Raw genomic sequence first — 26,089 nt, forward strand, 5'->3', positions numbered from 1 at the left:
AAAAAAAAAAAAAAAAAAGTAATAGAAAAATGCAAATATTATTGTTACTTAACAACATATTGTTACTTAACAACAACCACAAAAGAAATCTGGAAAGGTAGGTCAGGGCCAGCTCGAGGAAGGGTAAATGACGGCCAAGGGACTTCATTCAGAAAACCATTGAGTATCTGAGCAGAACCGACGTGTTCTAGTTAATCACGTGCCAGACAATAAAATATGCTTGCCTCCTTGATGTTTGACCTTGAACTTGCTTCTTTCAACCAAGAAAATGGAAAATGTCGCTGCCCTTGTAATTCAATTCTGCCTAATCGAGCCCCAATACAAGCACACACAGGTGTGTGAGGCTTGCACCCCCGGCTGGGGGCTGGAGCCTCAAGTCAGCATGGCGTGGTGCTTGTCCCTAATTTCTGTGACACTCACTTAACAAGGTTAAGGACACTCACAGATGCTTATTGCAAGAGCAATTAACTCCACCGCCAATGCAGCCATGCAAAGGCCGTAACCTGGGCTGTGAGCAGGCAAGGCTGCCTGTGTTTCTTGGTCTTTTTGCAGGGGTTGCCCAAAGCAGCCAAAAGCTCCAAGCTGGTTCCTCGTGCATAAAGCCTCAGTTTTAATTTGATATTTACATTTTGGTTAGGTTTTTCCTTTCCCTAAAAGCACCTAAGATTTTTGAGCCCAGTACCAAGGTACCAAGGCTCTGGAAGTGAAGGAGGTCAGGACCCAGGAGTAAGGTTGGATGTCCTGCAACGGCCAAAGCTACTATCTATCCTTGGAGCCCAGGCCAGTGACTGTTGGGCCCGCAGAGGGGCATATGTACCTCTAAGATGAAGCTCACTCTTTTCCCTGCTCCTTTTTGTGGAGAGAGGTCGAGTGGCTAAGCATCTGCTCTGGAGCCACAGTGTCTGGACCCAATACTGGTTTCTGTGTGGCCTTGGCCAAGTCACTCAAGCTTTGTGACTTTCAACTTCTTCACCTATAAAATGTGGATTCTATGTGTTAATGCAAACAAAACACGTCTCACAGTGCCCAGTACATTCATGCACTGAATGACAAATCAGGCAGGTTCTGGAAATTCGACTCACAGTGTATGAGGAAGATAAAGAAGAGTCACTGTGCCTTTCCACCCAGGGTCGCCATGCTAGGGGAAGAAGCCTTGGGACAGAAAACAACCCTGGGTCAGATTTCTCCCATGAGATTCTATCACGACCCAGGGCAGAGTGCTGGAAGGAGGGCCTGCCCTCCTAGACCTTCCAGGGAGGTGACCTAAGGCCTAAGAAGGCAGCCACATCAAAGCTCCTTGGGCCTGTGGGTTTCAAAACTGCTAAAGCATTTTCTCAATCCCAGGTTAGCCCAAGGGGATTCACCAAGTGGGCTGCCTGGTAACTCCAAGTCCTCATTGCTCAGCAGCCCAGGGGAGGGGAAAGGTGGCCCTGCCACTGCTGCCTGATAAGAAAAGGCCACAAACAGGACAGCGATGTGAAGGGTGCTCATTCTGCTGGCTCAGCAGAGGGGTCGAAGGGGTGGGGCCTGGCTGGCCACCTTGCAGATACTCCTGGGGTTTGGGGGAAGTCTTCTTCACACAAGGTGTAGCCACCCACTCCCTACTCATTCCTCTAACTCGACAGGGGTCTGAATCTGCCACAAGTGGAAACACAGGCTCAGCGTGGAGTGGAGGGCTCAAACATGACTGGGCACAGTATCCCAGTCCCCACTGTGTGTGGGTGGCCACCAACTATGGGTGGCCTTTTGCAAAGCATTTTATTGTTCTGGGACTCAGTTTCTTTATTTGTAAAATAAAGGATGATTTCAAAGGTTCCCTTCTAGCTCTAAAATAAAATTATTTAAGAAATGGCCTATTAAATGAATTAGGCTTTATTAGTTTCAAGCACACACTTGTTTTATTACTTTTAAGTCATTCAAATTAGATTCAAATTAGGTTAACCAAGTGTTGCCCTCCAGAGAGCCAGGGACTGGCGTCAATGATGAGATAAGAATAATTCATCACCTCTTATCAATCAGCAGTCCCTAAATGGGTGCTTCAAAAATGCTTGAGTATGCTCGAAAGCACTAAGTTTCTGTAATTTAAATATTCTCACTTTAATCTCGTTCACATCTTTCATTTGCTTAGCAAAATCTTTTTTCAGTCCTTTTTTTCCCTGTAGTCAGCAGGAGGGGAAATATCCTGGCTACCGTCAAAGTGATTGCAAATTCCTAGGCAGGGCAGCCTCCAGTGATAAGGCTTGGCTGAAACAGGATAATTGAGAAATCTCTCTTGCCTCTCCACCATGCGGGTGTCAGAGCCAGTGCCAGGGTGCAGTTAAACTTCCGCTGTTCATGGAATGGTGGGGGCCCTCAGGAGCTCCTTGCTTAAACTACAGTTGCCTCCAAGGTCCGGCATTTGGGGTCAGATTCCTGCCAAGGCCTGCGGGCTGTCCCACCCACCCAGCCCAAGCTGGCTTTCCAGGGAACCCTCTGTCTTGTCCTTTCTGCTTTTCTGCTTCTGACCGGACTCACAACCTCAGAAGCCAGAGGCATCTCCAGGGCTGGCCTGGCCTCGAGAGCCTGGGAAGTGAAGTGAAGGCAAGTCAGTCAGCTGAGATAGCTTCTTCTCCCTGAAAAGGAGGAACCAATTCTGCCTTAAGGTACCGAGCAGTATGAAATTAACCTGCTTCTTCAAGGTGTGGGTGGCGTGGCCAGTTTAGGATGCAGCAAAACACAGTCAAGGTTGCCAATTTAACATGCTGGGCATTACCTGAAATAACTAGGACTTCCAACTACTGAAGGCCACTGAGGCATAGCTGGGCAGCGGTCATGGGCAAGATGTTTGGGGAGAGAAGCCTGAGGCCTTGGCCTGGCCTGGCCTTCTCATTGCCAGAAAACGGCTTAGCAGTCAAGGCCTCAAGCAACATAAACCATCTCCTTGCATGGTTAGGCAAATGCCAAGTCCAATTACTCATACCACATCATTTCTCAAAACCAGGCCTCCTGGGTATTCTCTTCTCTTCGCCTCCATCCTTGGAGGCATAGAGTTTGAGAGAGTGGGGCAGACAGGAGATTTCCAGCAGGAGTTAAAAACCCCTAGGCCACCTTATGCCTCTACAATGGTCTCTCCTGAGAACTAAGGAAATAACAATACACATCATGCTATACATTTACATAGTAAATGAATATATGACTGGCTCATTACTGAAAATGTACAAAATGTAGAAAGACAAAAACAAAATTTAAATTACATATAATCCCATTACCACATTTTGTCATGGGATAAGCACATTCTGACATACATCTTTCCACTGCCTTTTCCCCCTGGAAGCATCTTTTAACCTCTCAACGAAGCTTCAATACTGCATCATTCAACTTCACAAGACTCTCACAAGGAAAGTACTGCCAGTGTAATCGGTGCTGTTTAGCAAACAAAGAAAACGCAGGCTCCCACTGGTTCTGCTGCCTCAGTTCATGCGTCAGTTTCAGCTGTCAGCCCCGTGTTTTCTCAGGTGCCTCAACACGGAGGAGCTTCACCATCAGCAAGTAACAAGAACACCCAAGACACCGGAAGGCCAGTTCATTTCACTTTCCCATCAGGTGAACGAACAAAGATCAGATGCCAGAAATGTGCCCACTGTTTTAAAGTCCACTTGCAAGGAACGGGCACACTCAAGACTGCACGGTTAAGACTCCACTGGGTTTGGGAGACGGAGGCAGGTGGATCATCTGAAGTCAGGAATTTGAGACCAGCCTGGCCAATATGGTGAAACCCCGTCTCCACTAAAAATACAAAAAATTAGCCAGGTGTGGTGGCGGGCACCTGTAATCCCAGCTACTCGGGAGACTGAGCTAAGATAATCGCTTGAACCTAGAAGGCAGAGGCTGCAGTGAGCAGAGATCACACCATTGCACTCCAGCCTGCGCAACAAGAGCAAAACTCCGTCTCAAAAAAAAAGACTCCATTGGGGAAGGTCACCATCAAGGCCACACACATGAAATGATGTGTGACCATGACAGTGTCACACCCTACTGAAAAAATAAGGTGTGAGATGGCAAGGTACAGCCTGCCAGCAAACAGAAATCCATAATCAGGTGTGGGAAATGTGTGGATTCTCCGCAGACATCAGAGTGTGGGGAACCATTCCAATCATGAGCGGACTTCCTTCAATGCCCAATGTAGAGTCTGTGCAACATGGGAGCAGCCTGCTGCTGCCTGAAGGAAGCTGCAGGGGGTTTGTACAGATGTATATATTCAGGGCTTGTGCCTCCTCCCCTCTGTGCAAGAGCACACGCCTGGGAAAATGGGCTTGCCAGCAGAGGCTGAGGTATTTAGGCTGACAACAGGAGAGTGACAAGGGATCTGAACAAGTGAAACGTCAGGAGCACTGCCCAAGAAGACCGCTTCATGGAGTGGCAGCTTATCTGTCATTCCTCAGGGGTGGGGCTTTGAAGCAAGCTTCCTGGGAACAGCTCCAGAGGGGCTGGCAGGTATCTGGGCCAGGCCAGAGAAGCAGGCAGGGAGGGAAGGGCTTAGGTGAGGAAATTGGGCCATGCAAGAAGGAATTTGTTTCTTCAGCCCTCCTCCAATCTGGAGTCCAAATCCAGAGCTAGGCTGGAAGTTCACAGGAAGGGAGAAGACTTCAAGAGAAGTCAGTCAAAACGGGGATATGACTGACGGTGTTCTTCAAAAGCAAACTGCATAAGCCAGGCATGGTGGCTCATGCCTGTAATCCCAGCACTTGGGACGCCGAGGCAGGTGGATCACCTGGGGTCTGGAGTTCAAGACCAGCCTGACCAACATGGTGTTATCCTGTCTCTACTAAAAATACAAAAATTACCCATGCATGGTGGCACGTGCCTGTAATCTCAGCTACTCGGGACGCTGAGGCAGGAGAATTGCTTGAACCTGGGAGGCAGAGATTGCAGTGAGCAGTGAGCCGAGATGGCGCCACTGTACTCCAGCCTGGGTGACAGAGCAAGACTCTGTCTCAAGAAAAAAAAAAAAAAGTAAACTACACGATTCCAATGAACTGGAAAGAGTCAAAAAATGTTAAAAAAAAAAAAAAAAAAAAAGTAAAGTAAACTTCATGAGTCCAACAAATGTGTAAACAATGTCCATCATTGCTAAAATGAGTCAGTGAAAACAAGACACCATTTTTCTTTCGTCTATGAAATTGACGAAGTATATGGACTGCAAATTTTAGCAAGTTTTCTGTAGGGTAATTTAGTAACAAGTATCAAATGTATTTTAAAATGGCCATATCTGTTGACCCAGCAATTTCACTTTTAAAAATGTCTCCTATGAACATGATCAGAGGAATGCCCAAAGAAACACAGCAAAATGTTTGGTAAGAAAAAATTGGGACTTACCTATATAATGAAAGAGCATGCAGTTATTGAAGTCTTGTATGTTGCCATAGGAAGATGTTTACAATATATCACCATGTCAAAGATTTTGAAACTTTATATATAGTATTGTACAAAAAAACCCACCCTCTATAAAATATGCAAATCTATGCATAGAGAACCAATGGGAGGTTCTTACATCAAAAGCTAACAATAGCCTTTATCCCCAGGGGAGTAGAAATACAGGTGATTTTTTTGGAGGGGGCAGTATGTGTTCTGCATTCTACATTGAGCATTTGTTATTTTTGTCATGAGATGACATATTATTTAAAAATTGAACAGATTGATCACATCTAGGATTGTGCCTAACCAGAAATGAAAGCTCCTGTGTCATCTAGATTCTGGAATTACATTCCTAAATCTGTTTTTCTTTCTGAAGTCTTTTCTCCCTCAGCAGAGGCATTTATGTGGACCCAGGAGTGGGGCACATGGCCTTTTCTCCACGCCCATCACCTCAAAATGCCCGTGTTTCTTAGTCTCTTTTCAACATATGTGAGCAGATAATGTATCTGGCCCTGAAATTTAAAAACAAAACCAAAGCAATCTAGTGTCAGACACCACCCTCTAAGCCTGCCCCACTCCCAATAATTGCTGAGCTGGGTGTCTGTCCCAGCTGGGGATTGGACGATAGGTGTCTGTGATGATGGCTCTGCCTCCCCCACAGCATCTGTGTAAGAGGCACTCCGTTTATTTGCAGATTCCCATTCTGCTGTGGATGCTCTTTCAAGCCCTCAACTGAACTCTAGTGAACGAAGCTGGGGGGAGTCCCCAGAGTGATGTGTGAGGATACTGACTCCCCTTCCCGTCCAAGGAGCCAAGACCCTGAAAACTTGTCGTGGGCCTCAAATACCCACCAGGTCTTGGAGTCCTCATGAGCCTCTTTCTCTCCCTCAGGCACAGCCAAAATCAGCCTCACGTGGTGGATATGGAGGTGTCAGGCAATGGGTCTTGTTGCATATCTACCCCACTCCCCAAAAGTGGCAAAGTGCAAACTGTTATTCATTCAAACTGCCACTTGATTATGTTGAAGGCCAGTTACTGAACCCAGAGAGAACAGTGGGTAGGAGCTTCACGGTGGGTAGGAGCTTCCTGTCAAGGAGAGTTAATTTTAATTTTTCCACTGAGCTCAACCTCAAAGTGAGGTTGATTGCTACTCAGCAAGATGGACCGCATTAGCGGCGGCTTTAATTGGGCACAGAGCTACATCCCCAAAGCATAATGCTTGTTGTATACATACTTTGGGGCAAGACGAAAAATGAAAAGCAGACCTTTCTGAGGAAAAATGGAAAGCACAATGTGTCCCACAGTCAGAATGGCCACACCAAGAGCCAAGTGGAGGGGGGCTCAGTGGGACCCCCCACTCTCCATGCCACAGTTCTGATGAGCTGTCTGCAAATGTTTCCAAATGCTCAGTTCCCTTCCCAAACACTGGACACCATCGTGGTTCTCATGCCAGATAAAAAGCTCCAGGAAACCAGCGAAAGACGAGCGCGCCCTTGGCCGAGGGGCCATGGCATGTATTTCTGGTGTGAGCTTCCTCCTGGCCCAGGGTGTTGGTCCCTGCTAGCATCTAACATGGTCACTTCTGTCCACATGCTTTTACCAGTGGCCGTGACATGAGCCCTCAGCTGGAGTGCAATGCCACTTTTATCCTCTTACTGGTGCGGCTGCAGACCCTTGTCACGTCTTCCCTGAGCTGAAGTACTGGTCTTCATGCAATTGAGGGAGATGTTAAACCCAGGTTGTATCACTTCTCTTTAAACACTCTCTAAAGCTCTCCTTGACTCCCAAACACAGATCCTAACATCCAGCATCCCCACACATCAGCCAGATTGATTTCTTTCTTTCTTTTTTTTTTTAAGACAGAGTCTCTCTCTGCTGCCCAGACTGAGTGCAGCGGTGCAATCACAGCTCACTGCAGCCTCCATCTCCCTGAGCTCAGGTGATCCTCCCACTTCAACCTCCCCAGTAGCTGGGACTACAGGCACATGCCAGCATGCCCAGCTATTTTTTTCTTTATATTTTGTAGAGATGGGGTTTCATGATGTTGCCCAAGCTGGTCTTGAACTCCTGGTCTCAGGCCACCCTCCCACTTTGGCCTCCCCAAAGTGCTGGGATTACAGGTGTGAGCCACCTTGTCTGGCCAGATTGATCTTTAAAAAAGTAAAAAATGCTTACTTCTTTCTTAAAATCCTCTAGCAGACTTCTGCCACACTTGCAATAATACTCAAACTCCTTCCTATGGCGGGCAGGACCCACCACGATCCAGTCCCTCTACCTTTCCAAACTTCTGTACCACTATTCCCCTTGCCACTTCAGCCACACTGGCTTCCTTTCTGTTCTCAGCACTTGTTCCCTCTGCCTGGATGAAACACTTTCTCTCCAACTCATCCTCAACCTTCTCACCCTCAGTCTTGGCTTAAACACCACTTCCCCACAGTGGCCTTTCCCGACCACCTTGCCTGAAGCAGGACCATGGTCATTCTGTATCATGTCATGAAGTTTTAGGTCCTTCGGACAGCTCTCACTGCTCTCTAAAATTATCTTTACTTGTTGTTTATTCCTACCCCCATTCGTATCTGACCTTCCTGAGGGACCTTCACTAACCTGTTCACTTCTTTTGTTTTTTGAGACACAGTTTCACTCTGTCGCCCAGGCTGGAGTGCAGTGGCTCACCACAACCTCCACCTCCTGGGTTCAAGCAATTCTTGTGCCTCAGCCTCCCAAGTAGCTAGGACTGCAGGCATGCGCCACCACGCACGGCTATTTTTTTTTTTTTTTTTTCGTATTATTAGTAGAGACAGGGTTTTGCCATGCTGGCCAGGCTGGTCTCCAACTCCTGATCTCATGTGATTTGCCTGCCTCGGCCTCCCAAAGTGCTGGGATTACAGGCGTGAGCCATTGTGCTCAGCCTCTGTTCACTTCTTTACCATCAGTACCCAGCACAGTGCAAATAGATTGCAAATCATTATTTGGGGATGGATAATTGATTACAGGAAATAGACAATGCTTCCTGAAAGGCCTTCATTGTCTCCAGCCTCCATACCTTAGATGGTGCTGTTTCCTTGGCTTGGCCGGTGCTTGCCTCCTTCTTCCCCTCCATCACCAAATGTTGACACTTGTAGTGACACAGGTCCCTCCCTGCCCCACCCCATAGGCAGGAAGAACCCATGTTTCCTCTGTCAGCCCATCTCCACCCCGGCCCCACCATGCTGCCTTCTGGTCGAGTCATACTCCAGAGCCATCTACTTCAAGGGGACTAAATTTACTGTTACTGGAAATTCTTGCCTAGAAAGATAAAGCTGTAGCCCATTAAATAACTTCACTGCTGGCTTCAAGAACTTCCCTGCAATCAATTCAAACAATAGATGGCTGGAAAAGCCCTCCTTCTCAGAACAACGCTCTGCCCAGCTGGGCAACAGCTCCCCAAAGCAACACCTTCCCATTCACATCGTGCCAACGTGAATTTGTGAACTTTGCTCAATCCCAATCCAATCCTCTCATGGAAGGCCTTGCTTTAAACCATTCAGTTGAGCCTCCATCTCCAAACCCTAAAAACATCCGGCAGGTTCAGAGGAGAGGGTGGGTGAAGGCAGCCCTGATGAACAGGTTATTTTGGAGGGCTTTCAGGCAATTTGGCAGGTCCAGATCTGCGACCACTGTAGAGTCCAGCACCAGGCTCCACGGTATATAGTGAATTATGAAAGAACGAATGGACGAACGAATAGCTCAGCTCGCCTACCCCAGCCTCCACCCTGTCCTTTCTTGAGACAGCCGAGCCAGAATAACAAAACAGTGCAGGTGGCGTAGGGGACCGGGTAAGAGCAGAGCTTTGGGACTTCATTTGCAATAACTAGTCCTTATTCTGGGAACTGGAATCCACGGCAGAAAGCGTGGGCGGCCTCTGAGTTTCCCGGCCCGGGGCAGGGCGCCGCGCGCCCACAGATTTCTCTCCCCTGCGCCCAGGGCGACGGCGCTGGACCGCTACCGGCTGCAGAAGGCGGGGTTCACGCACGTGCTGAACGCGGCCCATGGCCGCTGGAACGTGGACACCGGACCCGACTACTACCATGACATGGACATCCAGTACCACGGCGTGGAGGCCGACGACCTGCCCACCTTCGACCTTAGTGTCTTCTTCTACCCGGCGGCCGCCTTCATCGACAGAGCGCTGCGCGACGACCACAGTAAGAGACCCGCGGCCCCGCCCCGCCCGGATCTGACCCACTTATAGTCTAGGCCCCGCCCCTCCCCGCCCCGCCCCGCCAAGGCTCCGCCCCTAGCCTAGGTTCCGTCCTTATCCCAAGGTCTCCCTGCCGGAGGCCCAGGACGGAAGCGGGATGTACGCGTGCGAAATCGTTGTCTGTCGCAAAGCTAGGCCACTGGGGCTGCTTGTGGTCTACGGTAAAGGTCCGAGCCCCTGGAAGCTGTGAAGGTTTAAGGACCTGCACCACCGAGCGTGCTGCTGGCGGGGTTCGGACCTTGATTGCAGCTCTGGGGAATGGAAATAGGGCGTAAGAAAAAAAGGCCTTTTGGTCGGAGTCTTTGCTAAAGGACATTTGCCATCCTTCAAAAGGCGGAGGCCGTCTGGGAGCCCTCAAAGCTGGGACTACGGCCGGAGACAGTAATTGTGCCTGGGCCTGAACCCAACTAGTAGCCAAGGGCTTTGATGCCGTAAAACCCTCAGGGAGCTGACTTGAGTGGGAATCCATAGAGAGACCTTAAATTCTCCTGCCCACCATCCAAGTTCACAGACCGCCTTCTAGCCGCCATGTCCCCATTTACACTTAGCCTAGTGAGGCCTCCAGTAGAAAGCTGACAAGCTGAGCTTTACTGGCACGCTGCATTTGAGGTATAATTTGGGTTTTGCACTTCCAGCTTCCAAGTTTTCCCAGCGTTAATTATCCATCTTTTAAATCACAGTGCTAGTCTTTGTGCTCAGAATGCACTGCTGGTTACCCTAATCCAGCAAAGGCTACAAGGCTATCTTGGAGAGAAGGGCACAGCTTAGGGACGCATCGGGGGTAAGACAATATACAGTTATTGCTGCAGGGTGTACTTCAGTGGCATTCCACAGAGGCCAGAGGGACTTCAGCTCCCTAATCTGTGCTCTGACTTCAGCCCAATGTGTCACACACCCCTTTGTGGAGCCATCACATAATTCAGGGTATCCGGTTACTGAAAGCCTCTCTTGCCACAAGAGGTCAAGTCTCAGTGACTGACCAAACTGCTGCAGGAACTTGCAACCTGGGGCTGGGCCTAGGCCAGGTCTGCTGGACAGTATCAGACTTTCATGGACATCCCAAGGTGGCCCTGGCCCCACAGCCAACCATAGCCACCAACAGTTTGTCATTATTTTGGCTCAGAAAGCAATGTCACAATGACAAAAACCCTTGGAGCTAACATGCTTGTATTAGAAGATGCCTCATTTCCAGGCCTTCCTTTTATGAGTCTATTTATGAACCATCTTTTGTGCTGTGTACATTCTGGGTTTCCAAGCAGGATCAAAAAAGCAACTGAACTGAGTCATCACCACAAGGTAAAATTTGTCTCATAGTATTTGAAGTTAACTGAAAACATATTTGACATGAAAGAAACAAAGGCTGCAACAACCTAATCCTTCCGTTTCTGTTTAATGCACTCACTTGCCATTACTATGTTTTAGACCTTACCCTTCATGGGAAGGGCCTGGCAGGCCTCGGAGAAGACAGGGCCGGGTTTACATTTCTGACACACAATTTACTAACGATGAGATTTCTCTGAGCCTTGGTTTCTCCATCCGGTGATAAAAATATTTACCTTCAGAGGTTATAATGAGGATCAGCAGTAATGCACATAAAGTGCTTAGCAGAGAACCTGGCGGACAGCAGGCTCTCGGATGTATTTGATAAAGCATGGTCATATACCGTGAAGCATATAACCACGCCAGCATGTGCACATCATCATCGTAAAGTTTCCAATCCTCAAAGAAAATAAAAAAAGACATTCCAACTTTGAACTGTAAGATATACTTACATGAAAACTTGTTTTAGGTTCCTGGCACTCAATTTTAGGGTCTGCCCCCACTGCCAAATCCAGAAGGAATCAGGGTCTCAAGTTGAAGCTTAGGCCTAGGCAGATGACAGAAAATTGTGAGGAGGTGTCAGGCTGCTGTGGGTCATGACTGTTAGGCCAGGTGGCACCTAGCAAATGAAGGGCCAAGGGAGGAGAGTAGATACTAGCATCAGAGACTTTGAGGGGGTAGAATGAATGGATAGGGGTGCCGGGACTCGACTGAGATGGGGAGCAGGACATGACCCCACTAGAGATGGCAGGGTAGGCTCTGCTCTCAGCGCCTTTGCACTGACGTATCTAAAGAATTCAAGTCAGGGCTCAAGTGCTTACCCTGCAGAACCACGCAGAGTGTAAACAAATGAAGCTGGCTGCATGTACAGCAGGGGGGTGGGGTAGGGGCACTTGTGGCTAAGCAGAGAGCCCTGTCACCCCCTTCACAGGGGCACCTGCCACTCAGCCTCAGCTAATGCTTGTCTTATGAGAGTCCGTGCAAATGTGGGAGATCTGACTTTTCAGAAGTCTCCAATCTGGATTTTACTATAAAATCGCTTGATTTTTAGATCTTGGCAACAGATTGAAATTTCTTAAAATGATGCAAAGGACAAACTAAAGGAACCCAGTGGCCATCAGGTTGTAACCTGTGCCCTGAGTGGTCACAGCAACCAAACAAAATGGCCGCTAGCTTAGGAGCAGCAATACCATAGACTTCATACCCACTGGATGGCAGGTGCTCAGCTTACCTGCCACATGCAATGGATGGCCCAGTTGTGTCTAGGCAAGGGACACTGCTTAGCATTTTAGTGCCAGACCCAAGGGAAAACCAAGGGACACTGCTTGGCATTTTAGTGCCGGACCCAAGGGAAAACCAAGGGACACTGCTTGGCATTTTAGTGCCGGACCCAAGGGAAAACCAAGGGACACTGGTTGGCATTTTAGTGCCGGACCCACTTGTATGTTTCTTACACTCTATGTAGGAGGTGTGGATAGATAGTCTGGCCAAAAAGCAAGGCATCACTCTTTGCTTCCTCTTGTCTATGTTCTTCGTTCTCATTGACTGGTTTCAGCCAAGTGTACACCATTTCCCCCACCTGGCTTCTCACAGCCAGTCTCTTTCACTCTTTTTAAAAACCATTCCTTGTGGAGCTGTACTGTGGCTGTAATCAGCCCCTGGGGCCCTCTCCCACCCCATCCCTACCCTGACTTGACCCTTTAGAAAGAACTCCCCAGGCAACCTCAGTCACTCTTAAAATACCTCAGAGATAATCTAGTTCCCGGTCCTGCCCCAACAGCTGGGCAAACAGAGGCCCAGAGAAGCCAAGTGAGGTGCCCAGGGTCACAGAGCTAATCAGAGGCAGCGCCATCAGGACACCAGCCTACCAGCGGGGATTCCTTCTGTCACCGAGGCCTCACAGAAGAGTCCTCTGCCCTTATTTTGAGCACCTGGTGACTTTGCTGTATAAGAGGTCACCAAATATCATGGAGGGCAAGGCATGCCAGCTGGTTATAGGATCTGAAAAAACTGAACTTGTCACTCTTTATCAGAAAAAGAAGTCCTCACAAAATACTGTCACAGGAACCCCACTTGGGTTGCCTTAACTGCCCCTGATGCGGCATCCTCTGAGGTGAATTAGTGTGATTTTAATTTAATGAAGTCTTCTAAGAAACTCCAGGGCAAATGCCACGAGGTGCTTTAGTATCATGCTCTCCTTTTGTCTGCTCTTTCTTGTTCTTAAACAGTCCATAGTCTGCTTCTGAAGGCATCTTAAAATCTATTATGAGGCCGAGCGCGGTGGCTCAAGCCTGTAATCCCAGCACTTTGGGAGGCCGAGACGGGCAGATCACGAGGTCAGGAGATCGAGACCATCCTGGCTAACACGGTGAAGCCCTGTCTCTACTAAAAAATACAAAAAGCTAGCTGGGCGTGGTGGTGGGCGCCTGTAGTCCCAGCTACTCGGGAGGCTGAGGCAGGAGAATGGCATAAACCTGGGAGGCGGAGCTTGCAGTGAGCTGAAATCCGGCCACTGCACTCCAGCCTGGTGGACAGAGTGAGACTCCGTCTCAAAAAAAAAAATCTATTATGGATAAGGGAGGTATGAATAAATAAATGAAGCCTGCTTTCAAGCAGGAGGTTGATTCTCTGGTGCTTCTAATAAGCTTTAACCAGACCAGATTTTCACTGTTTTGTTTTTGTCTTTGTTTTTTTGAGATGGAGTCTCACTCTGTCACCCAGGCTGGAGTGCAGTGGCACGATCTCCACTCACTGCAACCTCCACCTCCTGGGTTCATATGATTCTCCTGTCTCAGCCTCCCGAGTAGCTGGGAGGTGCTCACCACCACAGCTGGTGAATTTTTGTATTTTTTAGTAGAGATGGGGTTTCACCATGTTGGCCAGTCTTGTCTCCAATTCCTGACCTCAAGTGATCCACCTGCCTTGGCATCCCGAAGTGCTGGGATTGGAGGCGTGAGCCACCATGCCCGGCCGATTTTCACTGTTTAAGGGTCTCCTGCCCTATCTCCCTCCAGCCCCAGCAGTTCATAATACACCTTGCACCTTTTTTCTCAGAACTTCCACACACCTAGAACCTCTTGGGAAGAAGTAAGGGCTCTACCGGAATTTCTTTGCAAGTTGCTAAGAAAGGCAGGTTCCCAGATAGTGCATGGGAGGTGGGCAGAGAGCATCTCCTGAAAGCAAGGGAGTCTGCTTAGCAAGTAGCACACCTGGCTGGGGGACGGGCCATGGTGCAGGGTAACAGCCTTAGCCCATGTCTGATTTTCGTGATAGAGGCCTGTCTTCCAGTCACTTCTAAAAGCATGCAGTTGAGGAGCAGTAGAGATTCTGGATTTGGGTTTTCTTTTCTTGAGGTGGGGTCTTGCTCTGTCGCCCAGGCTCTGTCGCCAGTGTAATGGCGTAGTCTTGGCTCACTGCAACCTCTAACTCCTGGGTTCAAGCAATTCTCCTGCCTCAGCCTCCCTAGTAGCTGGGACTACAGGTGCACCACCACGACTGGCTAATTTTTGTGTAGAGACGGGGTTTTGCCATGTTGGCCAGGCTTTAACCACATGGGCTCCAGGTGCTCTGATTGGCTGTGAGAACATAACGACCTGCAAGCATAGGTATGCACTAGCTGCTGCTATTCCTAAAGATGAGCTCTGGTCAGGCACGCCTCAAGGGCTCTGAGTGTAGTCATGAAGAAAAGTATCTGCAAGCATGAGAGGGGTGCTGATCTCTCCCACTATGTGCTCTGGCCAGGGGAACCCTTGGAGCTCTGACAGAATTTGGGAAATAAAAGCCAACGCAGGTATAGTGCTGGCCCCTGTGACTGTGAGAGATGTGCTCTGGCATGATGGGTCTCAGCTAATCTGACCACAGGAAGGAACAAAAGTGTTGCCTGGACCTTGATTCTTCTCAATGGGGCTGACTCCTCCAATGGTAACAGATGTGCGTTCACTGAGCTTGAACTCCCAACCTCAGGTGATCCGCCTACCTCGGCCTCCCAAAGTGCTGGGATTACAGGTGTGAGCCACCGCGCGCGGCCTCATGCCCTAGTCTTGAAAACAAAATTCAGCTCTTGGAGCTCCTACTGGAGCTGAGTTTCCTCTGTCCCTCCTCTTCCCCTTTCTCTCCCGCTCTCTCCACTTCCCCCTTTCCTCCCATCCCCTCCACTTCCCCCTTTCCTCCCCCCTCCCTCTCCCTTCCAACTGTTTCTCCCCTTCCCCCTGCCACTTAACAGACGTGAGGCCCCCAAAAGGCTTAATGAACTACAGCTTTCATCTGTTTCAAGTATTGAGTCATGACAGAAAGAATTACCCTGTTTTCTGGGAGAGGAAGAAACACTTTGGTTATCAGCAGGGCTGGCCAGGGGCCCGGCAGCCTCCGGAAAGATCTGTGGGATTTGAATGCCAGGGGTAGACATTCATCCAGCTGGACACGTTCACACCCCAGGAGCACGGTCATGCCCGGGAGAACCTGGGACCAGCCTCCCTGAGACCCGAAACAGCAATCAAGAAGTGGGTGCTTGCTTTCTGGCCACGGTGCTCAGGGGAAAGGCAGCCCGGCCACACTGTAGGAGCTCAGCAGCCATTCATTAGCACAAATTGTGCTAAAATCGAGTTATTTACAGGGTTATTTGCCTTCTCAACAACCCTATGAAGAAGACACTGTTCTAGAGGCAGCTGTGGGGCACAGTGCTGAGTCACTTGCTGTGGGCGAGAGGGTGACAGTCAGGATGGGAGTGGGCCCTACCTGTGCCCCCAACGCCTGCCCCTCAGTGTGGGTTTTCTCCTCCCCGCTTCTTCTGCAGGTAAGATCCTGGTTCACTGTGTCATGGGCCGCAGCCGGTCAGCCACCCTGGTCCTGGCCTACCTGATGATCCACAAGGACATGACCCTGGTGGACGCCATCCAGCAAGTAGCCAAGAACCGCTGTGTCCTCCCCAACCGGGGCTTTCTGAAGCAGCTCCGGGAGCTGGACAAGCAGCTGGTGCAGCAGAGGCGACAGGCCCAGCGCCAGGACAGTGAGGGGGATGTCAGGGAACTGTAGGGCCCGACTCACCTGGCCAGCAGAGGCACTGGGGGACAGAGGGGAGAGGCACAACATAGCCCTGGCCTAGGACTCCAGATAAGGGACAGTTAAACCAAAGCTCGACTTTTTCCAAACCATCTCGTTCAACTTCCCCATGTGTGCTGGGGACAGGGAGGACCCAGAGTTGCCCCCGGGCAGAGCCAAGCACTCAGTCTCTCAGCAAAATGGGAGGGACAGGCTCCCGGCTCTGGGTCACAGAGGAGCATGCGACGCTGCACAAAGTCTCCCTGCTTTGCTTGTTTGTTTTGGTGAGAAGGAAGAGGGAAAGGATTTTAAAATATGTAGGCATTATGTTGTGATTAAATGTTTGGCTTTGTCTGAAAGGAAATTCACGTTCTTATAAAAAGTATTTTAAAATAGAAATTGCTTTTCCAACTACAGAACTGTACTGGGTGAGCAGTGTCACAGGAGCGCCCGCGTAGCCGTGGAGGCTCCTTCCCGGCATCCTGTGTTTCTGTGGCATCCCCTGCACCCCGTTTGTCTTTTCAGTGGACCCCCCAGGCTTGCGCCACCATCTCTAGATGTGCTCCTCCAGCTGGGTGGGGAGCGGTCCTGAACCCCCGTACAGAGGCCCCTGCTTCAGGCTTCCCCCACTTTTCTGAGGGACCCAGGGCTCCTCGGACTCTTAGCCAGGGCTGCCACTACTGAGAAAGATTTAATGAATTGTGAATTTGGACAAGTAGGAGTTTCTAATTTTGGGGGAAAAAAGGGAGGAGATCCTCTCTAGCGGGGACCTCAGGGAGGCTCTTTTCACGTGGGTTCTAGTCAAAGCAACACGAGCTGGTTTTCAGGCATAGCAGAAAGTATTTGCAAATTGTTGTGTGCTGTGGAATGGGAGGATGGGGTAGCCAGGTAAGCTCAGGTGTGGAGTTTGCCTCCCCAAGAGCTAAGCCAGGCACCATGGCTGCGTGATTTCCACTCTGAAGGAGAAGACGGCAGCAGGCACGAAGCGGGTAGTGACAGCTTCCAGGGTCAGGAATCCCAAACCAGACAGAACCCAAAGAGACTTGCTGCTGTTGGAGATGCTGGCCGTCAAGGACCAGACACAGAAACGGCCTGGAGAAACCAGAATGTGATAAAGGCCTTCTAGGAAAAAACGAAAAGGGGCCTGGTTCTTCAGTTTGGTTGTGGTTTTCAGCAGAATGAAAGAGGAAGTTATTGATGGGTGGAGGAGAGGATCCAGGGCCTCAGCAGATGTGTAAGCCACCTGAGAGTCACCCTGTGACCTTTGGGGATATGCCCTGCTTTGTGCCCCTGTGGCTGGGCCTGGCTTCCTGGGACTGCCTCGAGTCTGCTCCGAGAGTCGTCTTGGCTCAGGAGGAGCCAAGGCCCTCATGTTCACATGCACATGGGGCTTGGGAGGGCATCCCTGGGGACTCCCTCATGGTAAGAGCATTGGTCTTCTAATACATTTTGAAACCTGAAACATTGCAAAGGGGTTGCAAAGCAAAAAGGCAAAGATGATGCATAAACAGAAATGTGCAGTGAATTGGTGTGTCCTGGTGCTAAGATAGAAAAGGGGGACATGTTCCCTCTGAAAGTGCGACAGTCCTGAACTGGACAGAGATTGAGTGTATCAGTCACAACTCATGTGGCTGTGAGGGAGAGAGCAATACTGGGTGTGTGACGACTACAGATGATGGAATTGCTTAATGACTCATACTTGGGTGTGAGGGGACCATATTCCGGCTCTTGGGAAAGAGATGCAGGCCAAAAGGGACCTAGGGTCATAGTGGCCCCAACCTGGGCTTCCCCATCAGGATCCTGCTACCCCCGTCTGAACTCTCTTATTGCTTAGCTCTGATCTGTTCCATGTCCAGAGAGAAGTCAGTATTTCCATTTTAATGAATATTTACATTTAGATGAATTCACGTTGGGGAGGATAGAGCATAGCTAGGTGCATTGCTGGTGTTTCCTGAGCGCTCTACACCTTCCTCATGCTCTCATCTCTTTGTGGGACTCTGGGTCCTGCCGAAGGCAGCAGAAGCTGAGAATGGCAAAATTGCGGTTGTGGTCTCTTCTAGATGACTCCTGGGAGCCAGAGGCAGGAGAAAGGAGGAACAGAAGTTTTTGCAAAAGTGTTTCAAGTCTTCAGAAGTAAGATATGAAATATTTGTTTGGTTACCAAGTGCCTACTGAGAACATACCACATGCCAAAACCTGGGTTAGGGGCCAACAGGAAAAATGAAAATGCACGTTGTGATAAAGCACAATGCAGGAAATAGGCATGGAGGTAAAGAAAAGTGGGGAAGGGGAGAAACCCTCTTTAGGTGGGGTGGTCAAGGAAGACTTCTCTTAGACTTGAAGACATAAACCTTCCAAATGTGCTGGAGCATTCGAGGCTGAGGAACTGCCCATCATTGAGGCCGGAGCTGGTGGTTGAGAGTGGGAGTGGAAGGAGAGGGGTGGAGAGACTTGATTATATTCCAGGTGCACAGAAGATTCACTGAAAGGTTTTAAGCCAGTGTTTCAAGATCACTCTGGAAAGATCCTTTGGCTGAAGTATGGAGAACAGGTTGTAGGGAGTTAAGAAGTGAGGCAAGACCAGTTAGGAGGCTGTTGACAGGAAAGGAGGAGGTGGACTGGCCTGACAGCGCCAGGGGATTAGTATTCAAGATTATTTTGGAATTAACCCAGAAAATGGACAGGACCTGCCGAGACGGGGAGGGGAAATGAGGGTTAACTGATCTGGTTTCTCGGCAGTGCTTTATCACTGAGATGGGGTGGACCACAGCAGGAATGGAGGAGGAGTCAGAAATCACCAGTTCGGTTGTCATGCAGATGTACAAAAGGTGTCCCAGGTCATTTGATGTGGCATCTAAAGCTCAGAGGAATGTTCACAAGTGGGGATGTAATTCTGGGTGTCACCTGCAGAGAGGTGGAACTTGAAGTCATCATACTAGATGAGACGATGAGAGAAAAGAGAGAAAATACTCCCGGCCCGAGTGTTGCGGAACATCAATGTTTATAGCTAAGCCCGGGTGGAGGAGGAAGGTCCAGGAAAGGGAACAAAGAAGGTAGAAGGAACGATGGAACCCTGGGTACAGAGAAATGGAAGGTGCTGCTTCATAATGTAACAGTACTTGTACTTTGAGTCTCTAAGATTGATTGTAGACCAAGGCTTACTTGCAGCCACAAAGGGACCTGTATTTACATAGCACTTAACAGTTTTTACAGCAACATGCATTCATTAGCCAAGCCTTTAAATCAGGTGACAAATTAGGGCCTTTCAGAGTACAGTGTTCTAGAAAAAAAAGAGCTGTGATTTGGAAAGACCTGGGTTTGTTTCAGCTCACACATTTTAGCTGGGTGAGTTTGGGTAATTAATGTAGCTTAATCTGAGCCTCAACCTCCTGATCTGTACATTGGAAAGAATGGCCCCATTTCTTGCACAGGCTGGGTGTGTGGGAGGAGTTTGTGAAAGCTTTGTGACAATATTGTGAGTCATTACTTCTAAAACAGAATGTTGGTGAGGAAGGCGGATGCCCTCATACCTGGGCAGGCACCACTTGCAACTATTAAAAAGTGAGGCTGGCAACTGACCACCACTTGGTACGACTCTTCTAAATAACAGAACACAGTTACGATTTTAAACGATGTGGCCTGTTAATGAATCTCAGTCTAATGGTGGATTTCAGCTTTGATGAATCCAAGTTCCTGTTTTGCCAACTGTTTTGCCAAATCGTGGGCGTCACATTCAGATGTGAACTGATTTCTCTAGTGAGAGTGGGTGAGGTGGAGGGCAGGGTGTTCTGAGGCCATCTCAGATCAGCAGTTTCCTTCCCATGCTAAGCCTTTCTGTTCCATCAAGGAATGTGGGGACTGGGGACAGCAGGGAAGCTCCCAGTCCTAGCTATGCTGCAGTCCTTAGGGAGCCTGGGCAACTGAAGTATCCCTGGGACTGTTCTTAGATTCAGGTTTGGCAGGTCTGGGGCAATGACTGGGACTCGTCCACAAGCTCCCTTAGAAGGCTGTTAGGCCGGCAGGGTATGGGAACCCAGACATCGCACAAACCACAAGGTGTGATTAGCAGGCCACGGCCAAAGAGAACACAGAGGGGAATCTCAGCCCCCAGAGAATCTTAACCCAAGAGGAAAGAGACAAAATATGTGACAGTTTCAGGTTGGGGCCCGTGGGGGGCTCTGTGTAGCTTCCCCATCAGATTGCTTGCAGGCCCCAACCCCACCTCCAGGGCTCAGGCAGCCTCTTGCCCGACGTGTGGCCCACTGGGCTGCCCAGTCCTTGGCCACTCCTGAATGGACGCAGTGTTGGATTTGTGCAGGCACAGACCACCACTTCCCACTCTGAGCATGTTTGAGAGGTTTCTTTTCCTACTAGCACAGCACCTTAAACGGATCTTTTCCCTTTGTGCCGATGGCCCTTGCAGACGTGTCTTCTTGGAATCCCGTCCTCAGCTATTACATACATTACCCCCATTGACTTTGCACTTGAGGAAGGAAGGGACTAAAAGATAACATCGTGACGCTAAACCCAATACGCTTTGTAGCTGTGAAAGCAAATAACCATACGGGTGAGAGTACAAGACAGAACTCCACTGGGCACCCTCTGTCTGCACAAGGCCTTTTATTCCGGTGTGTATGCTCTATCCTGCCTTTGCATGATTTTGGGTCCACTTTAAGGCTTGTATCTATGCTTTGTACAACATCTAATTTTGTTGTGTTGAACCAACAGTGCAAAAGCAACTTTTTTCCTCCACAGGGTAGTGACCTGCTTAACAGAGGAGTTGCGAGCACACATGTTCAGACACCTGGAGAGCTTAACGGGCCAGTTTCACACGGGTGCTAGGTCAAGAATTCATTTCTAGACTTGTTGCTGAAATAGCCAAATTCAAGCAACACTCAGAACTTTCTCTGAACGCTATACTTGTGAATATTCACTTCTGGCAGGGGGTCTAAACTTTAGACTCTAAAGAAAACATACAATTAATTATTCACAACAGAGCAAAACGTTCACACTTTTAAAAGAAAACGATTTTCAAACATACAATCCCAAATTGGGTGCTTTTTTGGTATTAATCTTTATAAAAAGGAAGTTTGCTACCCTGGTGCGAGGCTCGGAGGGGCGTTTCTACAGACGGTGCGAGTGAGGCAGCTGGATATTTGTGCGGGATCTCTTTGCAAATGAAGATCAAAGTCCAAAAGAAAAAAACAATTTCACTTTATTTTAAAGACAATGATTGGCATACAGAAGGTATGCACTCGCATAAAATAAACTTTCATGAAAAGCATTAAAATCCATTATAAATTAATTTATTAAATAGGTATTTGGTATATGTGATGGTTTTATTAGATATTACTCTTATTTATTGCCAATCCCTCCCCCAAAGTCAAAACAAATCAGAAAATCCCATAACTCCAATTTACACTAAATAATTTATTTTCCCAAAATGTGTATGTGTTCTGAGGCGTGACACATGATACAGTTCCATTGGTCATTCTCTATCAATCATAATATGACAGGACACAAGAGGCTAAAAATGGCTCATCATAATTTATTTTATGTTAAAATGTACAGCTTTTTTTTTGTTTGTTTTTTGTTTTTTTGAAGTGACTGACTAAAAAGAGAACAGATAAATACAAGAGTGTCGCTGGATCCTATTTTATACAAGGATTACGCCTCTCCTGCTTGGCCCTTACTGTCACCCTGTACAGGTACAAAGGCTACAAAAAAGGAAGCAATATAAACAGACACAAATAACTTTTTTGCTTTTTTACATGCGATTTGTAAGCTTAGTTTGAGCTATTCACAAGCTACTTTTCTATTTTTCCTTAAAAAATAACTCCAATATTTTATAAAGATAGAAAAATCTACAGATGGAATGAAAATGTAAAGTTAGAGGCATTTCCATAAAATAGCAACTTTACACCAAATTCACTATTTTTTTTTAAATCCTGCCAAGTATTTGGACATACATGAAATGTTTCAAAACCTGACAGATAAACACTGAGATATGCTTCATTCAATAAACAGAAGTCTGCATTTATAAAACAGAAAGCTGCCTTTTTTCCCCAAAGAAATCTGTCACCAAAATGGAAAAGGGTCTCAACTTTACACCAAACATTTAGCAATAAAACCCTTTTGACTAACCAAATGGGAATAGCTTTTATAGCTCTTTACAGTTTTATAATTAACAAAAATATAGTTTTTTTTAAAACCCTCAAATTAGGGCACCCTAATCAAGGCAAAAAACTTAAGAAATGGCTTACTGTTAGCACAACACTTGTACAGTACTACAAAATGCACTGTCACTAACAAAGACATTAGCGGCATGCTGAAGTGTCACCTTAAACAAAATATACAATAACTGAAATGCTAAAGGCATTTACATGGAGTGGACAGGGAAGGAAAAAAAAAGCTCTAGGTTCAATATTAAAACAGATAATTTGGGGGGCTCGATATCCACATTGTTTAACAGAAGCAGGCACAACAAGTGGCTGCCTCCATATTATAGTCCAAAGAGAGGCCTTCCTTTGCAGAGAATTTTATATAAAAGTAACAGAAATGAAGGTACCAAAGGAAAAAAAAAAAAAAAAAGGAAAAGGAAAAAAAGAAAACAACTTGTATAAGGCTTTCTGCTGCATACAGCTTTTTTTTTTTAAATAAATGGTGCCAACAAATGTTTTTGCATTCACACCAATTGCTGGTTTTGAAATCGTACTCTTCAAAGGTATTTGTGCAGATCAATCCAATAGTGATACCCCGTAGGTGTTGTGGACTGCCCACGTTGTCTACCTTCTCATGTAGGAGCCATTGAGAGACTGTTTGGACATGCCTGTGTTCATGTAGCCGTGATGTCCAGGGGCCGTGTACATCATGTTCCCGTGGGGTGGGGTCTGCATTGGCTGCTGGGCATATGGCTGGGTACCCATCATGCCCATCTGCATCTGCATAGGGTATTGGGGCGTTTGATTCATATAGCCATGATTGCTGTGGTAGCCACTGTTCATCATTGGCTGGGACATGCTGTACCCATTCATGGCGTTGAGAGTGTTCATGTTCATGTTCACAGAGTTGACATTGTAGGCTGGGGCTGGCATCAGGTTCACACTCATGTTCATGCCTCTTTGCATCGTTAAAGTCCGTGCAGGACCCTGCATGGCTACAGTCTGGGCGCGCCCATAGATTTGTGACTGATGGGTGGCAGCGGCTGGTGACAGAGACGCTGACTTGGTTCTCATGGAGACGTGGCCCTTGCTGGCAATCTGGGTTTGCAGTCTTTGGCTGTGAGAGATGCCAATATTTGATGCAGCCATGTTTCGTTGCAAAAGAGGCGGCGGCAGATTCATTGGAGGAGGAGTCAGGTTGGGGGGTGGGGTCATGGTAGCTTGTGCTTGGGGTCCCCCAGGGACGGAGTGTGGAGACTGAGAAAGCTGAACAAGCCCTGTGTTACTTAATGGTGTGGACAAAGAGGCACTGTTTGCATAGGAAGTCACAGCAGCGGAATGGCTGTAAGGCAATGAATGATCAATAAGTGTATTAGTTAACTGCTGCAGTTTGGCAAGGCTGAAGGTGGCTGACGGCTGTGGGTAATGCCCAGCCCCAAAATCACTCTGACCCATTCGCTCGTATAAGCCGATGTTGGCGTTGCCCGTCTCGGGGATTTCAGCCAGCTGCATGGGTGGGGTGAAGTTAGCAGCCATGCTGCACTGAGCCAGCTGCTGGCTGCTGCTCGGAGGCCTCTCCACCACACAGCCTTGAGGAGACTTGACGCTGCAGGTCGGAGGGGAGCTGATGCTGGTTTGCTGCAGCATGCTGCAGCTCCCGCTGATGTTGGACATCTGCTGGGTGACAGCACAGCTGCTCTGTGTCAGACTGCTGGAGGTGAGGTTGCTATAGGAGCAGCTGTTCTGTGAAGAGCCATTTCCACAGATGCTGCCTCCCATAGTAGAATCGTAGCTGCTTGGGTTTTCATAGTTCTCGGTTGTGCTCTCGATACTGCCCAGGTCGCTAAATCCACTGTCTACGACTTGCTGTGAATGATCTGAAACTGATGGGACATCCATCATGGGACTGGTTTCCATGTTCTGCAGAGATGGCACTGAGATGGCACTTTGATCTGGGCTGATTTGGGCATAGCTGTTTTCCAAAGCAGGGACACTTGGGCTATTGACAGAACGTACGGACTGGCCAGGATGGGAGTGGACGGATGAAACTGGGCTGCTGTGGTCTGACTGTTGGCAATCGTCCAGAGTGGTGGCAATCTGTGGACTTTGGTCTGCATGGGTGTAGTTCTGTAGGCTTCTACAGGCCTCTTGAGTCTCGGCACAATCCTGAAAGGTGTCGTCCTGTTCACTGCTCTCCTGGGTCAAAGACTGAACTGCCTGGACGGTCTCAGAGTCGATTTCCATGGTTGCTGGGTTTCCCTCTTTGAACTCTGTATCGACTTCTTTGCTGTTCTTCTGGTCCTGCTTCTGTGCCTGTTCTCCTGGGGGTGGCTCCTCGTCAGATTCGGGTACGGCTTCAGGGTCCCCAGCAAGCTCCTTGGCCTCACTGTTACAAGAGGCTGTCAGGTCAACGCCACAGTCCATTAAGACCTCTGGGTTCGAGTGACTAGGCTGCACATTAAGGTCTAAAAAAGCCTCCTGGTTTTCCAGTACTTCTTTGAAGCTTTCTCTGGGCAGCGGCAGCTCTTCCTTCTCCACTTCGGCAGACTCCATGTGGCTGTCATCCTCGTCATCGGCATCATGGTCCTCGTTGTGAGATGGCTCTTCATCCTCTTCCTCCTCCTCTTCATGATCATCCAAACGTGCAGAGTCTTCTTTTTCCGTGGAGATTTCTGGTTCCTCTTTTTCTTGGCTTTTAGCACCATCTGGATCTTTTTCTACATTTCCTCCTCCTCCTTCTTCTTCTTCTTCTTCTTCTTCTTCTCCTTCTTCTTCTTCTTCTTCTTCTTCCCCTTCCTCTTCTTCCTCTTCTTCCTCCTCTTCCTCCTCTTCTTCCTCAGGTTTGATGAGATCATCTTCTGGTTTTTCACCTGGTGATGTATTTGGACTTACAGGGGCACATGTTTCTTGCCTTCTGTTTTCCTCTTGAGGCAGCAGGGCTTCCCCAGCTTCCTTGACCTCCTCCTCAATCCTGATGGGAGTGGGGCTGGTTTTTCCTTCTGAAGTCTCCTTCTGTTCTTCCACTGTTACCTGCTCATCAGGCTCCATGGGTGTTTCTGGTGGGGTGTACAAATTCAGTTTAAATCCGGTCTTCCTCTCTTTGTTTTGCCTCCACTTAGACAGACCACGCTTTGTTCCTTTTGGCCATGCTTGTTTGCACTTTAGAGGTTCGGGATTGTCTTTACTGCCTTCTTTCAAGTTACTCGAATCATCATTCATATTGTCTTAGTGAAGAGACAAAAAGGGGAAGGAAGAAAAACAGTCTTAGAAAGCATAACCATGGGCAACTTGAATTCATTCCTCTAAATTAAGTAGCAAACACTGCTTTCAATTTGGCATGTTAAGAGTTGATGGTAAAGACATAATCAAGGCTAATGTGTAATAATATTGTGGTATAAACCAAGTAGATAACCTAGGCCTGGGAAAGTAACATATTGGGAACACATGGATATAGGCAATGCTAATGTGCTTATTTGAGTTTAATGAACAAGACATTCTCTGATGCAAAAAGCTAGAGTTCCACAGTGTAAAAAAAAAATCAATTTGAACATTTACAAATTAGGACATACAGGGGAAAGGAATTAATGCTAGCTTATATACAAATCATTACTGTCCTCGAAAAATGACTAGAAGCCTTAACTCTCATATCTACCTAGAGGAAGAAACCTCTGTGGACATTCACAGGATGTAAATGATCTTGGATGACATGATTTATTTACTTCGATTTGAATGTTCCCTCTGGCATAAAAATAAGCTGTGTACCTCTGAAACAAATCAGTAAAGAACTAAATACCCAAAACAAATGCACTTGTCATCATCATTTTTAGGATCATCATTTTTGCATGATACAAACTACAATGTAAGTACTAGCAAATTCCTGAACATTTAAAATACAGGTATTCTTTTTTTTTTTTTTTTTTTTTTTTTTTTTTTTTTT

General features: G+C 47.9%; 2 protein-coding genes across 5 annotated transcripts in view; one reads left to right on the plus strand and one right to left on the minus strand.

Moving 5' to 3' along the window:
- DUSP29 (dual specificity phosphatase 29) overlaps nt 1-16,330 on the plus strand; it is a 35,706-nt gene extending 19,376 nt beyond the window's left edge. The window contains exons 3-4 of one of the 2 annotated variants that reach the window (XM_017871888.1): nt 9,358-9,578; nt 15,747-16,329. In XM_017871888.1, coding sequence (XP_017727377.1) covers nt 9,358-9,578; nt 15,747-15,985 — 460 coding nt within the window. In that variant the 3' untranslated portion in view covers nt 15,986-16,329. Of the gene's footprint in view, nt 1-9,357; nt 9,579-15,746 lie in introns of both variants that reach the window. The other variant, XM_017871889.1, reaches the window with a different exon arrangement.
- A 4,951-nt stretch (nt 16,331-21,281) lies between these two features.
- KAT6B (lysine acetyltransferase 6B) overlaps nt 21,282-26,089 on the minus strand; it is a 211,157-nt gene continuing 206,349 nt past the window's right edge. For 2 of the 3 annotated variants that reach the window (XM_017871917.1, XM_017871916.1), the window contains exon 18: nt 21,282-25,376. In XM_017871917.1, the coding sequence (XP_017727406.1) occupies nt 22,777-25,376 (2,600 nt within the window). In that variant the 3' untranslated portion in view covers nt 21,282-22,776. The remainder of the gene's footprint in view (nt 25,377-26,089) is intronic. The other variant, XM_017871918.1, reaches the window with a different exon arrangement.

The sequence above is a fragment of the Rhinopithecus bieti genome, unplaced genomic scaffold, assembly GCF_001698545.2.
Source record: "Rhinopithecus bieti isolate Rb0 unplaced genomic scaffold, ASM169854v2 scaffold_6022, whole genome shotgun sequence".
NCBI classification, from domain to species: domain Eukaryota; kingdom Metazoa; phylum Chordata; class Mammalia; order Primates; family Cercopithecidae; genus Rhinopithecus; species Rhinopithecus bieti.